At 40.0% G+C, this 15,633-nt stretch overlaps 1 protein-coding gene across 2 annotated transcripts; it reads right to left on the minus strand.

Moving 5' to 3' along the window:
* Nucleotides 1–1,394: 1,394 nt before the first annotated feature.
* mmp23ba (matrix metallopeptidase 23ba) lies at nt 1,395–13,655 on the minus strand. Of its 2 annotated transcripts, XM_037773414.1 has the most exons (8): nt 13,000–13,649; nt 8,881–9,017; nt 6,588–6,727; nt 5,945–6,112; nt 5,648–5,812; nt 3,791–3,901; nt 1,864–1,990; nt 1,395–1,780 (listed from the first exon to the last, which is right to left on the minus strand). In XM_037773414.1, exons 1-8 carry the CDS (start codon nt 13,123–13,125, stop codon nt 1,606–1,608), a joined length of 1,149 nt encoding a protein of 382 aa, XP_037629342.1. In that variant the 5' UTR covers nt 13,126–13,649; the 3' UTR covers nt 1,395–1,605. The 2 variants fall into 2 exon arrangements, with proteins under 2 accessions (XP_037629342.1, XP_037629343.1); XM_037773415.1 differs by lacking the exon at nt 3,791–3,901 and having other exon boundaries at nt 13,000–13,655.
* Nucleotides 13,656–15,633: the final 1,978 nt, after the last annotated feature.

Below are 15,633 nucleotides of genomic sequence, written 5' to 3' on the forward strand. Positions count from 1 at the left end.
TTCGCTCTGCCTTTGTTTTTAAATGGCTCTGCGACTTCAGAATTAAACCAATAAATTCTTTGATTTTGAGCCGAAGAAAAATAAACAGTACAGTTCCCCGCAAGACCGCTCGCTGCTTTCACAGGAACGGGCGCGACGTCTAGAGCCAGCACTAAATGGAAATGTTCATTAATCAGTTTTATCCACCCCTGCCCCCACCGGAGCCCTTCTGCAGATTATTACACCTGATGTGTTGAATAAGCTTGGAAGCAGAGCTGCTAGTGGAACTGACTGCTCGGTCTCTGGAGGCAGACTGCTGGCTTCGCTGAGAGGCCAGTAAAGTAAGCTAGACGTCTGAGGTGTTCCATATGTGGTTTAAGATCCAAATAGTTCCAAAGGCTGTAGACAACATTGCTTATTCTGGCTTAAGTAGTTTAGTTTGGTCAGTGCGTAAATTATTCAAATGGCATGCATCAAAGCGAGGGCCTCTGTAACTTTTTCAGGCCCCTAAACAACAACACATTATGGCCATGGGTGCTTTTTGGGTGACACTTTTTCTCAGGGGACCTATAGTGGAAGATTTTGTGTTCACTGTATATGAGAAGATACTCCTATACTATGGAATGATAGGAGTGCCATAAAAAATAATTAATCTGAAAAGAATAAGAAAATAAATGTGGAAATATAAAGACAAATAACATAATAATAGCATTTTAATTTATTTTCATATTAATTTGTTCATATATTTCTGTATGTATATATATATTCACATGTATGTATTTGTTCATTTATTTCTGTATATATTTATATTATTTTATTTATTGCATATAAATGACTCTTTTTTAGTTTGACTTTAAAATAGAGTATATGTGTGCCTGTCAAAGCCAGTTGATTGACAGCTTTGCCATTCAAAGAATAGCAAAAACAATTGGGGAAAGAATAAGTAAAAGTAAAGGGATAAAATAAATAAATTACATTATGTAAAAATAATAAATACAGAAAAAAATTGAATAATTTAAATGCAAAAAAATATATATTTAAAAATATTTATAAATAAATTAACAAATAAATGAAAATGCTTATAATTTTTCTTTAATATTTTGTTATTCGTCTTTATATTTCCACATGTATGTTCGTATTATTTTACAGATTTATTCTTTTTTATGGCACTCCTATGACTCCATACCATACATTATCCAACTTGGCTAATATCTTTAAATTAAACTACAGTGATATCTAATTAGTTCCCATTTTGTTGGAGGCACCCCAAGAACCCTTGGGTGGCCTTGGACCATGAATGTCTTAGCAGCAAGAGCTCTGAAGAAATCCAGGCTTGATGAACCCAGAGTGGACGTTATTGTCCCGAACAGCTGCAAGGATCTTTCATCACCAAATAAAATGGAAACCACAACGTCTGTCATGAACATCTTTTCACAGTCAGGTGGTATTTTCACTAGAATACTACTTGTCACGGAACATTTATTATTTGCACATATAAAAACGCATTTACACGATCAACGATAGACAGTTGTATGTGGAAGATACAGGAAAGACAGTTTTTAAAAAACAAATATGTGCCCTAGTGAATGAGGTCTTCTTGTGACCGTGTGTGTGAACGCTTCATGTTCAGAAGCGCACACGCACTCTCCATGAGTAGTTTGTGAGAACTTTGTCTTTTTTCTTCACGATGCAGGTGTATGTGCCTTCGTTGATGGCGTTGGCCACTATAGTAATGTGGTCGTCTTTCAAGGAGATGTAGTTGGGGTGAGAGAACTCCAGCAGCTCACCGTCCTTGTACCAGCTGAAACAGGAGTTAGATGTTAGACGGTGAAGTCATCACTGCGGTCAGGGTGGACTGATAACAGATTAGAGACAGATACTCACTATACTTTGCCTTTCTTCGATGCTATTTTCTTCCCACAACGAAAAGTGAGCTTCTTGCCCTCGACGACCAGCTTGTGTTTGGTCCTCGGGGGTGTTTGGGTGGGAGCCACAGTGGGGAAAGGAAATTCTGAAGAGGATTGGAGGGAAACAATTAAGCTGATGCTCCAAAATAAGAAAGATCAGAACCTTAAAGGGATAGTTTGGGTGTTTTGAAGTGGGGTTGTATGATGTACTTATCCAAAGTCAGTGTATTACCTACAGTAGATGATGGTCGGTATGCCCCCAGTTTGGAAAAGCAGACAGGAGTTACCGCACGGGAGCAAAGCAATGTGCCGCTGTGGACGGGGCCGGCAACAAAACTTATTTTAGACACCTAAAAGAAAGACTCACCTAAAAAAAAAAAAAATCAATATCAGTTTAAATGTACACTTTACTTAGAATATTTTCACTGCTTTACCTTGCCATGAAACAGCCCTTTCCAAAAGGGAACTGAAGCCTTTGTATCCAGCTACGCTCTCACCAGACTCCATTGAAAAAACCTGTAATTTTACCTTGCAGAAGACAGGGGTTGCTGGGCAGCGGTAGACCAGCAACTCCTGTGTTCTGTGAGGTAAAATTATTGTTTTTTTTCAATGGAGTCTGGTGGCTTTGGTGAGAGTATAAATAACTGCTTCAGTTCCCCGTCGGAATCATTGAATGTATGGCTGTCTCACGGCAAAGGGTAAACCGGCGAAAAATATTCTAAATATAGCGTCCACTTAAACTAATATTGATTTTTTTTTAGGTGAGCCTTTCTTTTAGGTGTCTAAAATACGTTTTGCTGCCGGCCCCGTCCACAGCAGTACATTGCCTTGCTCCCGTGAGGTATCTCCTGTCTGTTTCTCCAAGCTGGGGGCGTGCTGACTGTCATTTACTGTAGGTAATACACTGACTATGGATAAGTACCTCATACAACCCCACTTCAAAACATCCAAACCATCCCTTTTAAAACGATCCTGACCATACAACAATCATTAAAAGATTACCCTACACCTGTGTACTTCATAGTCTCTGGAGACGTTGCAACTTGCCCTCGCCAAAACTCTGATTACCGTCAAAATTTTTGATTCAAACCTTATCACGTCAGACACTTAGTACGCTTTTCACAACCCCTGACCTGCCGGCGCCGCGGCTGTCTTATCAATATAATCTCTCCCATCTGGTTTCTGACAAACATAACAGACCGCCTTGTGATCAACTCACAGTCTGCTTGAAAAAAACAGTCGCTCTCGTTAATGCCGCAAAAATCCAAATTGACCTTGTGTGTCTCTAACCCTCAAGCCACAGTCTGAAATTCCAGCGGTTTGGAGTCACTCAGGAATTTTCCACAGCCGTACAACGTCTCCCAATCAACAATGAGGAACAGATTACTGCGAGCCAGGAATCGTATCCTCTTGCCTCTCCACACTGTCCCTTGTTGCTGACAAAAATCTCGGAAAGCCACAACAATCTATGGGCTGTGATGGTGAAGAGGAGCCATTTCCTGTTGTGCAACGGGAGACATGAGCACCAGTGTGTCCCACAATAAACCTAAAGTGGCTTATGCTGTCAGATTGCTGATCAATACCTGGTGTGGAGACAGCAATCAGCAGGCACCTGCTCTGCTCTGTCTGTCAGTGTTCTGGGCTAAAACACACGCATTTCCTCCCTGGAGACGCTGGTATTCTCCAGAACTAAACACAAACCCTCTTCCAGTGGCAAGTGTAATCTCCCTTCAAATCAGATTCTTGAAAACCCCCATCACTGCTCTGCATGGCTGGACCTTTTGGCTCCCGTTGCTCAATTGGCAAACGGTTCACAGCAGCTCCTTGCGCTGCTCAATTGAGAGAAAACTAAACTTTTTTTCCCTCTGGACTGCTGCTGCTTTCTGCTTTCTGCTGCGTCTTACCGTAACAGAAATCACAGCTGGAGGGGCAGTGCTTCTGCATCAGCTTACGCTTGCTGTCGCAATAGCCTTTCCGAGCCCAGGCCGGACAGATAAATAACCGGTCCAAACATCCTGGAGGAGAGGGGGAGATGGAGTGAGTAGGAGGAGAAGGAGGAGGAGGAGGAGGAGGAGGAGGAGGATCACACAAGTCAGCAGCAAAAATATTTGGATCTCTGATCTGCTTTTTGCTCCAATGAAAATGACTCACTGTAATACACGCTAATGATGACTCATGAGTAGTTTATACAGCATTCATTAATGCCACGTCCAGTGTCAGTCGTCAAAGACAAACACTGTGGTCTACATTCTGGTCGGCCAAAAACGGATTATACAGTGAAGGTTTTGTACAGCTGGTTCTTCACTATCGAGACGTAATTCTTCAAATGTCGGGATCAGACCGCACATTATTTTTTGCCTTTGGAAATGGTCACTGTGTCAGATGAAGCCATCACTTAAATCCTTGACTTCTTGCCCTGACTTGGCCGAGAGACAGTCCTACATCAGTCCGGCACATTATGGGTACTTTGCAAAAAGTCAAGGCAGCGTCAAGGGAAAAGAAAACCGAAGACTTCAATGCAGTTTGACATTTGTTTAGTTTGCAAATTTTGACCAATTCGTATGCATTCATCTCTTGTTATACAAAGGTTTGTTTTATACACATGTCTAATAATCATTTTGCAACCTTGCCTGAGCCTGAGCATTCGCGATACTTTAATAAATTAAGGTTGATCACCGTCATCTCCCTTCAGTCTTCCCCTGTTCAACACAGTGGCCAGATAATGGTTATCCAGACTTCTACTCATATTTGATTGAACCACGTTCGGCTAAGTGTTGTCTGTAAATGACCAACCTGTTAACAGCCAACTGTTTGATCTATAGGCTGAGATTTAGTTGCAGACGACAGTCTGATGCTGCTATAACGTTAATGTATGACCGTATTACTGCAGCAGCCTCACACTCAAGCTAACGTTAACTAGCCATGCTAGTCACTGTCACCAGCATCTTTTCGCTATTTACCACACTGACAGTGAATATTCACGTATCGTATGTGCCTCAAAATCTCAGTATGAAAGCCTCGGTTAACCCGCTACACAACAGCTTTCGCCACTTTCTGTCATCAGAGATCAGCGTTTTGGGATTTATTGTTGGTGCAACCAACTGCACAGCAACTCTTCAGCATAGTGTTATTACTATTACCGGTTAGTTTAAAGTAGAAGTTTGACAGAGACATGTTTAAACTTTTTTTTTTACTTTGTGTCCGTCAATAAGGAATGTGGGATTGTTTTCCCCCAAAAGGGGGCGTGGTCATGCAAGCCTACTCTGGATGACGTATTGCCGGTCCGATGTATAGCTTGCCTGACTTTTTGCCGGTTTGCAGGATTTGCAGGTGATCATTTTTCCACCAACAACATCCTTCCTTTTTTTTGCTTTGGCATGTTCAACGTTTAACGCCAACCTCATGGAATCTGTTGTAGAAGTTGTCAAACTGCTGTGAGGCTTCTCAGATGCTGCGGCAATTGTCTTCCACTATGACAGACCCTCTTTTCGTCCGTCAGAATCAGGATTGGGCCTATTATGTAGTCTGATCCCAGCATGAGAACTGGATTTGCTTCTTTAGGTCTTGAGGACGATTTCCAAACATTCAAGAGGCTTCAGTGGTTGACCTTTTGGATAAAATAAGTCCATTTGCCTTTGACTGACTACTTCTAGACATCCTGCGTCCTGGAGGACTTGACAGGTTCGTCAGATGTATTTGCAATTGTCTAAGCCCCAAAAGAAGAGCGTTGTGAATTGGATTGAACAGGATTATGAACATACCGTAGAGACGGTGCATACCCCACACCTCATCCTGTGTGATCAGCTTGCGCCCTGTCAGAGTTGCATTCAGGTGCATTATAGCTTTCGGGTCCTTGGAGTGCATGAGTCCCAGGACGTGGCCAATTTCATGAGTTGCCACATGGACAAGATCCGTCAGCCAAACCCCTGCAACACAGATACTGTTGATTATTTGCTCTCTCAGTTGCCGTGCATCCCGCGAGCTCCCCAGCTCAGCGTCTGCTGCATCCATCCACCTTATGGGTTAAATATTTCAACAAACATGATAAAGATACATGCCTTTCTTCCAGCTAAAGCGCATGTTTCCCAGAATCCAGTATTCGTGGTCGTCAAAGTGGATCTCGCCAGTTGGCGGGAAGAATGCATGAGCCAATTCTCCTGTGATGCCGTCAAAACAATGGTGCAAGTAGGACTGCAGACAGTCTGTGTGGTTGACGGGGTAGAAGCCTGCCAAGACAGAGAGACAGAGACATACCTCAGAGCCGAGGAGGGAAACCCTCACTCCATTATTTGTGCTCTGTGTAGACAACAACACGGGGATGATGGATTACAAAAGACAGAGCTTTTTCTTCAGCTCTCGGCCCGCAGGATGACAACCATTCCTCTCACTGTCACTGAGGATTTATGCAGGACCCTGGAGTTTGCACCCAAAGGGACAGATAAAGCATAATTTAGACTGCTTCACCGTGTGCTGACATGTATGGAAGTTGTTAAGCATTAATTTTTTCTTCATTTAGAATTATGAATCATGCTGAATATAAGGTTGGTAATATAGTCGCGGTGGTGTGATTTAATACGCTTGGAGGCGAAGACATTTCTGCGCTGACAGCACGGAGAGAAAAACAGCAAAGCCAAAGTCTGGAGCTCTCGGAGCCAAGAAACATCTGCTGGGGATTCCTGCAGCCGCATGCAGAGTACCCACCGATCTTCATGTCTGCTTCCTGGTCAGCTGGCACCTCTCTGAAGCTGAACGGCGAGACGTCGCTCCACATGCCAAAAGCCTTGGCGATGCCTCGACGCGTGTCGCTGGCATTTATCAAGTTTGTAGGGAAGGAGAGCAACCTGCTCAGAAACAACAGCGTTATGTAGTTATTACTGGTCTCTTCTTCTACAGCAGATAATTCTGACAAAACACAATGACTACTGTTCAGACAGAAATCAAGTACAGCTCCATTACTCTCTTATATCTCAGTTAGAATTAGACCGATATTAATACGAATCAGATTGTGATCAGTTGGTAACATCCACTGTCAATATGAAGGATCTGAAGATATTATTTCACTAACCCATTTATGCCTGCAACTGACACTTCGGGTGCACTTTCTCGGAGTGTTTATTGTTGCAGCGGATCAGTTTACATTGTAGTTAATGGAATGCCCGGTGCGTTTCATACCGCTGCTAAGGGATGCCTTGAGCAGCGGTATAGAACGCTGACGGCTGTGACAAAGCCTCGGTGTTTGACGCCCTAGGAATGAGAATGGGCTGAGTATTTGGGCACATGATGGGACTACTGTTATTGAAATCGAGTCCATTATATTTTAGGAAAAAACAGTCGTCCCATGTGCCCAAATACTAGATATAGTATGATAAGAAAATGTCTGTATCTCAGAAACTACAAGGAGCACAATCAAGTATTTGGTATCAAAGATATGCACCCATATACTGTACAGTGTAAAACAAATAGTTCACGTGGAAAACATTTAATAAACACAATGTTAGCTTTTTTTCCCTAATTTGTTTCTATTTTATTTTAGTTTTGACTTTTCAATTTCATTTTAGTTTTAGTTCGTTTTCAGAGTGCGTTTGCTAGTTTTAGTTAGTTTCAGTTTCTCAGAAAGGTTTAGTTTTAGTTTTATCCTCCCCCAGGGGGGTTGCGTGAAGACGGGCATCCGGTGTAAAACCTATACCAAATCAAGATGAAAGACGAACAGCACAATATTTAGTTTGTTTGTTTTTGTTAAAGCCAGCTATAATGTCTCAGGAGTAGCTACATACTGTAAATACAAAATACATTGTTGGAGAACTGTGTAGGAATGTCCACAGTGTTCAATGTTTAATCTTCACGCTACTTCAGTGTCAGTGATGTGAAGCAACTGCGGCATATCACCGTCTCCTGGAAGGTCAAGTCCGTTCAGTTTCTGTGGTTCAATTTCACGAGAGTTGACGGAAATTCGTGCCGTCTCCTTTTTTCGGCAGTGATATATTAGAGCTAAATAAACTAAAAAAATAAATGAATTTGTTAATTTTTATTTTATTTTTGTTCGTTTTTTTACCCAGGATTATCGTTTCAGTTTAGTCTTAGTTTTTCTTAAATTAAATCATCTGTACTTAGTTTCAGTTTACTAAAAATATTTTTCACTGCTTATTTTCATTTTAGTTTCAGCTTTAGTTTACCTCATTACACGGCTTTGCTGAATACTCAATTCTAATTGGTCGTTCAAGGTGTTCTACGGTCTGTTATTTCTTTATAACAGACCATTGCTATGTATAACAGACCGTTGCTATGTAAAACAGACCGTTGCTATGGGCGCAGTTCTGATGTCGGACTCTGGCGGGACATTTTTGTGTGAAATTATTGGTTTCTCAAGTAAATAGCCGTGTAATAAGCGGGATAATGTACAGCTAGCGGGTCATTGTTGTGAAATAAACCTCTTCAGGCGATGCAAGGCATGGGTGATGCCCCATCACTCTGTCGGGGTTTATTTCACAACAATGACCGGCTTGCTGTATATTATCCCTTACATAATAACCCTGGTACTGTTAGATACTTGCCCAAAGTACCAAATTTCAAGACTTTTGACCAATCACAATAAATATCATTGTTTTTTTCCCTTATACTAAATATAGATATAGATAATTCACGAACGACGGAAATTTGGTTAATTTTTTTGCCTACTGTCCGCTAAGGTTTGTAGTAGTTAAATCCAACCTCCTTATAAAGGACTTCACGAGGTCATTCAATGTGTAACCAAATAAATGCAGTGTGGGTGCAAGAGTCCACCATATACGCCTTCATTTTGCCCTCTGACAGATGCAAGCTGACTTTTGTTGGTCCTATAAACCTTCAATGGACATCTTGACTGACATGATATGAGAAGATAATTGGCAAACTCTTCAATTTAAGGTAAATGATTCAAGATCATCTATTTGTTTCCTTATTTCTACCACTGTACTTTGCTGTTGTGTTGACTAGAGGAAGACTTGTGAATGAATACTTGTATGTGAGCTTGAACTTGTCCCATTTGAGCTGCTCCGGTGTCATGGTGTAGCGCTTGTTCCTGGAGAGGTGAAGCACTTGTGAGCGGGCCTCTTTGCGGATCCCGATGAGCAACGCAGTGGTGTAAGCTTCTTCCTTGGACAAAGAAAAACCTTTAATTAATCACCTCACACTGAGGGGAAGTTAGGAACTGGACCTTTGAGGAGATTTTAGTGGAATCAGCATGGATTATTTTTTTTGGCGGATCAATGACACTCCGGAAAGGGTTTGACTCTTGAAGCTATGGGCGTTGAACTCTATTTGTTATCTTGACAGTTGCGCTCAGCTGCTGTTATTTCAGTTCTTTGCATCTGAATGTTACGTATTAGATTTTCATGCGAGGGCGTTCCATCTCATGGAAACAGGAAGTGGTCAGCAGTAAAAGTGCTTTCCAAACATAAAGTATGATCCTTTTCACAGATAGGTTGTGTCTGATATCCCTTTGGAGATGGGACTCCAAATCATCACACCTGGATTCTACGATGTTTTTACAGCTTTTAAAGGACGTCTATGGGTGCTTTGCATTTAATGCTTTCATAAATATTCCGTGACTGAGGTTAAGTTGTGGTTTTCCTTGGCTGCAATATTCCATAATAGTGTTCGCATCAGTAGATAAAATCTATGACTTTTTTATGGAGATGGGTTTAAATCCATTTTCCAACACTTGATGTCGGGCCATGATTCTGACTCAAGGAGCCGAGGAAGGCTTCCTGTCCTAACTGATAAAGTTTAACCTTAACTACGTGCTGCGTAAATACAGTAAATCAGGTGTAAGATGTCCTGCCAACCATGTAGCCTACAGGTTGCAGTGAGAAGTGTAAAGGCTTCAATATGCTTTAAACTAAGTTATTACACGGCTTTGTTGAGTACTCGATTCTGATTGGTCAATCACTGCGTTCTACGGTCTGTTATTTCTACATAGCAGATTGTTCCTATGTATAACAGACCGTTGCTATGGGCGCAGTTCTGATGTCGGACTCTTGCGCACTGTTTTTGTGTGACATTGTTGATTTCTTAACTAAGTAGCCGTGTAATAAGCGGGATAATGTACAGTTAGCAGGTCATTGTTGTGAAATAAACCCCTTCAGGGCGATGTAAGACCCATTTGCTTCTCGTCAGGTGCCGCGTCACCCTGTCGGGGTTTATTTCACAACAATGACCGGCCCGCTGTACATTATCTCTTACTTCTTGTCAGATTGTCTAACTGCATCAGAAACATCATCTTGGAATCTGAATTTCTTCCGAAGCAACCAGGCAACACACTCTCACTTTACGCAGCGTTTAGCCGTGTGTGTGGAGGTGTGGAAGTAGCGGTCTCAAGCTTTTTTTTGTTTAATTTTTCACACAACTACTGCCATCACTTTTCAACAGATTCTCATCCCGACTCATCACGTACTGACGCTTTTTCGGACCCCTCGGCGTCACTTTTCGGTCACAGTAAACACATGCTTAATTTTGTGAATTAAACAAAAAGACTTGTTTAGGGTAAGACAACAAAACCACTTGGGTTAAAATGAATACTTTTGTAAAGTGAAAGTGAAATTTAACGCTGTGAACACAAAGACAAACAACACGTTGTTGGTTTCACATGAACAAACAGCTGATTAATGTAACGCACGGGACACAAGCAGCGGCCTCCTGGATGAAAGCCCTGTGTTTGTTGGATTTGATAATTTTCCTTCTTTGTAACACAAAGTAATTTAAATATAGAATAAACAAGGAAAAATCTGACTTGGGTTGAACTGATCATAACCAGTAGACCTATATGCAACATATGCTCCAACGTATGTTTTCTCACTGCGGAAAAGTCCTGAGGATGGAGAGCACACATCAAACACACCCTCACTTTGTATTCTCCACCATATCCTCTGGTTCCTGCTTCGCCCAGTCAAGACAAATAGATGCAGTACTTCCTTCATTTCCTAACCCAAATAGTGCAACAGGGGCCGACAGTCTGGCAGACCGTCCCACACTGCTGCTGAACCTGACGGCCTCTCTTGCTCTGATGTTAATTATAATGTTTCTGCGTTGCATTACGGTCATTGTTTTATACAACAGTTCCTGACCTCAGCTTACACACTGGAGTCTGGTGTTCTGTGATTTATGAGGTGTTTAAGGTAGGAAGGCCAGTGGCGCAGCTCCTTCACTGTCGTGTCTTGTTAAATTCATTGCAAATCTAATCTCATACTTTGGCACAAATAGAGATAAACCATAAGGGACGAAACAAACGCGCTAGACTAAACCTTGAAGCCAGCAGCGACTGACTGAAACATCTGAGGACGAATCCCAGAGGATCCAGTCTGGAAGAGTTTAACCTCAGTCCATGAGACCATTAAAACAGGAATTATGATTTCCATCCTTATAAAGGGTATTTCCTGTTAATAATTCAACAAAGTAAACAAAGTTGAGTGTCAACATTGATAGAAAACTGTTAATTAATGAGGTATAGTAATATAGAAGTTGTTCTGATACATTTTGAATCATGCAAGAGTGCATTATTTCAGTAAGAAAATGCATTAAAAATGCTCTTTGGCTGCATTCTGATTTAACTTTGTTCACTAACTGATGAATTTAGACTCTAAAGTGTCTTTTACTTGTACTGTAATTCATTCTGGTAGCCTACAAGAAGCTTATCTAAGGCAGTTATGTAATTCTCTCCAACAGCAGTCTCCTTGATTGACACATAATGAGAGTGTGTGGCAAAGGAAATGACATAAAGTTATCCTTCAGGCTCAGTATCACAGTGGGTGGGTGGCAGTCTGCAGGAACACATTTATCCAATTCACTGAGGACATTACTGTACAGGGATCCATTCCATCGCCTATAATCTAATTATGGCATTCGTCTAACTTCTCCGCCTTTATAACCCAAAATTAATTGAATCTGATGCCATGAGCTATAACAGTGATTTGATGTGAGTGATGTCCAACTATGATAGCCTACTTTTAAATATAATTATTGGAATTGCATTAACAGTTCTTATGCAGAACTAATGCATAATAACAATGCAAGAAAATAATGTGAATGATGCTTATAGACTTCTTTGTAAAATCACTGACTCTGTTCATTCTGACCTGAAACCTGTCGTTCTCTACTGAAGACCATACTTCACTAAAAAAAGTTAGATTTTAATATTATTTTACTGACTGTTAAATGTACACGACTTGTTCAACACACCATAAGGCCGATTATTCATCTTTATGTACTTTTGGTGAATTCGGGATATATTTCAATATAATTTAAAACTTCCACATTTGGGTTCACAACTACTACTGTATTAGTGCAAGACAGTGAAAATGAGTTGAATCATTTACTTACAAAATGACTGTTTAAAATAAGTGATGCCTCTTGTAATAACAATACTTTATATGCCGAATTGAAAAGTGGCGTTTAATAATTAAAAATAACTCCAAACACTATAGCATTTGTGGTATAAAGCTTCACAGAAATGTAGGGCAAAGTTTAAATCGCAGAATTTTTAATGGAGTTTGGTTTTGTGGTTGTATTTTTTTTTTTTTGCTCAAAGCCTTTTTATTGGTATTCTGTACAAAATCCAATAAATAATTGTATAAACAAATTATACCCTCCACCCATCCCTATAACAATATTACTGCACCATTAAATAAGCAGAGTTAATTTCATAAACAATTACATTTATACATATAAATGAATTAAATCCGATAGCAACATAAATTAAACCTATATCAAACAAAAAAATGGAATAAAAAAAAAGGAAAGGACCAAAAAAAAACCCAGAAAAATAAGTAAATTAAAAATAATAATAATAAATAAATAATAAAGTATAAGTTGTGAATTATATGTTATATGGGGTCAGCAGTTTAAAACTTCAATGTCAATTGTATCCATTTTTTTCTATATAGATTAAAAAGGGTCTCCATATAGCATTTCTGAGCACACCCTCTTATAGTATAGCGAATCTTCTCCAATACCAAATGATGTTTTGTTTTTTTTATGATAAAAACAACTTACTTATATAACTTAAAAAATGACAAACCAGACAATATGTAGGACTCCACATTTGCAGTGATATGATGGAGATGAAGTGGTCACAGCATACCTCTAACCTCCAGGATGGAAACGCTGTGGTTTGTTGCATCCCTGCAGACAGCAGACTGAGCAGCGCGGCAGCCAGCAGAGGAGCGAAGCCACTTTCTCCTCTGCGTAAACTTCTGCAGCACACCATGGCTGCGATTCACACCTCCAGGGAACAAAAACAAACAAATAATCCCTCAGCGAAGACTACACAGGTTTACCATCTAGGAACACTACTTCTTGGCCATTGCACAGCTTCTGGTTTAGCTTCTGGTGCTGTGTGTCTGTCTGGTGTGCAGCAGCAGTCAGAGCTGCAGACCTGGTATAGTGGAGGAGGCAGTGTGTGCAGACTGCAGACTAATGCATCTGTTGGTGCTCTCCTCTCTCTTCCGCACAGTGCTGCTGCCAGACGGCTGGTTTCATATTACTGGAGATGGGGCAGGGGGTCAGTGTCGAGACGATCTAATGAAAACCAAACCATCAAACCACTTGTTGCAACCGCTGGAGCTCAAGTTAAAGCAGAATCAGATGGCTTATTTTGAACATGATTTTTCTGAGGTTTATGCAATGCATACTTGGGGGGAAAATAGTTTAGTCTTATCCCACTGTGGCATCATGCACAGAAAAACAACAACATGCATCATCACACGGGATTATTAGCTTACACTGTTAAGAATTTCCCAGTAAAATAACAGTAAAGAACTGGCAGCAGGGTTGCCTTTATGTTACTGTAAAATTAACATTATTATACTGTTGCTGAAATTAGCAGCTTTATACTGTTAATGAAAAATTTTAATTTTTTTAAAAATTAATTTCACAGTATTTTACAGTTAATTTACTGTTTAAAGATACATTATATAGCTGTTTTTCACCTTTCTTTTACATGATCTTACTGATAATGCACTATTTAGGTTGTATTTTTTACATACATTTTAATAAACATTATTTTTTGCCTATGATGAATAGACTTGGCAGGTTACAGACAGGAATAGTCACACTAAATACAATTAAAGGCACTTGTTAGGAAAAAGGCTATAATAGACTTGTTGACACTTTTCCCAAAATGTCTGTCTATAGCTGGCTACAAGCACAGAATGCAAACCAGAACAACATGTGAGTGAAGAACAATAAAGCTAATTCACTGATTTTACATCATTTACAATGTACAAGCCTCACTTATGCAGATCAGGTCCCAGAATTAAAACAATACTGCATGAAACTGTAACTGATGATACTTTAGACAGCTGATCAGCAGTAAAATGCTGTTTTTTAAGAATGCATTATAGTTCAGTTAAAAAACGTCCTATGAGCGTAATTTAACATGTTTTCTTTTGTATTAACAGTAAAGCACTGTTTTTAGCAATAACAGGTTAATACTGTTGAAATCCTGCTGTAAATTAGCAGCAGTTATTTACAGTGTACATATTATTCTTTTACCAATCATGTCAACTCCAAAAGACCCCAGGACTCCAAATTAAATCCAGTGTAGCATGTAATCACATAAAACATTGCAAACGTTTTCAATTAAATAGAAGTGCAGCTGCATTGTATTTTCCTTTTAACTCTCTTCCAAAGAATTAGTTTTTTTATTGTTTAGAGTTTTGTAGTTATAAAACTTTCCAGCAGTTGTGTCTCCTCCCACTGTGACTTGCTGTGTGTGACATGGACATGGCAGGAGCTACAAGCCTACTGTAGATTGATTGTAGTTGATTTAGTTAAAGGGGACATATCATGCTCATTTCCAGGTTCATATTTGTATTGTGGGTTTCTACCAGAACAAGTTTACATGCTTTAATGTTTTAAAAAACTCATTATTTTTATACTGTCAGTCTGAATATACCTGTATTCACCCTCTAAGCCCCCGACCCGATAAAGCCCATCTGCTCTGATTGGCTTGCCGGAAAAATATGGTGCAAGTCGGCGGTATATTCTAATGAGCCTGCATGTGACATAGGAAGGGGAGCCAAATCTGAATGGCTTATTCATTGAGTCACATGTTTTCTGATCTAAACAGCCCACAAAAACGTATCTTATTTCATAGTTTGTGGGTTGGTAGGCACTCCAGATACCCAAATGTATGTGCACAAGCACTGAAAAAGTGAGTTTTTCATGATGGTGACGGTCTTGGTGTACATTTGCATTATAAAGATCCCTTGTGCACGCCACTGCTTTCTCCATGGCTAGTTATGGCTCATGTAGTCTACATGGGCCGCAACTGGAATGTGGACCACCATACTGATGGTTGGGTGAAAAATATGCTATGTGTGATTTTGGGCCTTCAGCCATAGAACAGTAGCTCATGTAATACGATTAAACTGAAAAAATCTAATAAAATAGCCTCTATTTCTGGGAAGAAAGTAGACCAATGACTGAGAAGATGTGATTGTTATTTGGACTCTGGGTGGTCAAAATAAGGTTCAGTTTAGGAACTCCCAGAAGTTTAATTTCATTAACATGCCTAAAATTACAGAATATGTTAAAATCACTTTTCTTATCACAGTCTAATCTGTTTTCTTGCCCACCACCATAACAAACCGATAGATGATTGACCCATTGTAAATGATTAACTAGCAACATCCCATCCCATAGTCAGGTCTCTGAAACAAAAACAGCAATTCAACATGTTTATGATAACAGTATGTTATCTCTTGCTTGAGCG

Source organism: Sebastes umbrosus, chromosome 6, assembly GCF_015220745.1.
Source record: "Sebastes umbrosus isolate fSebUmb1 chromosome 6, fSebUmb1.pri, whole genome shotgun sequence".
NCBI lineage: Eukaryota > Metazoa > Chordata > Actinopteri > Perciformes > Sebastidae > Sebastes > Sebastes umbrosus.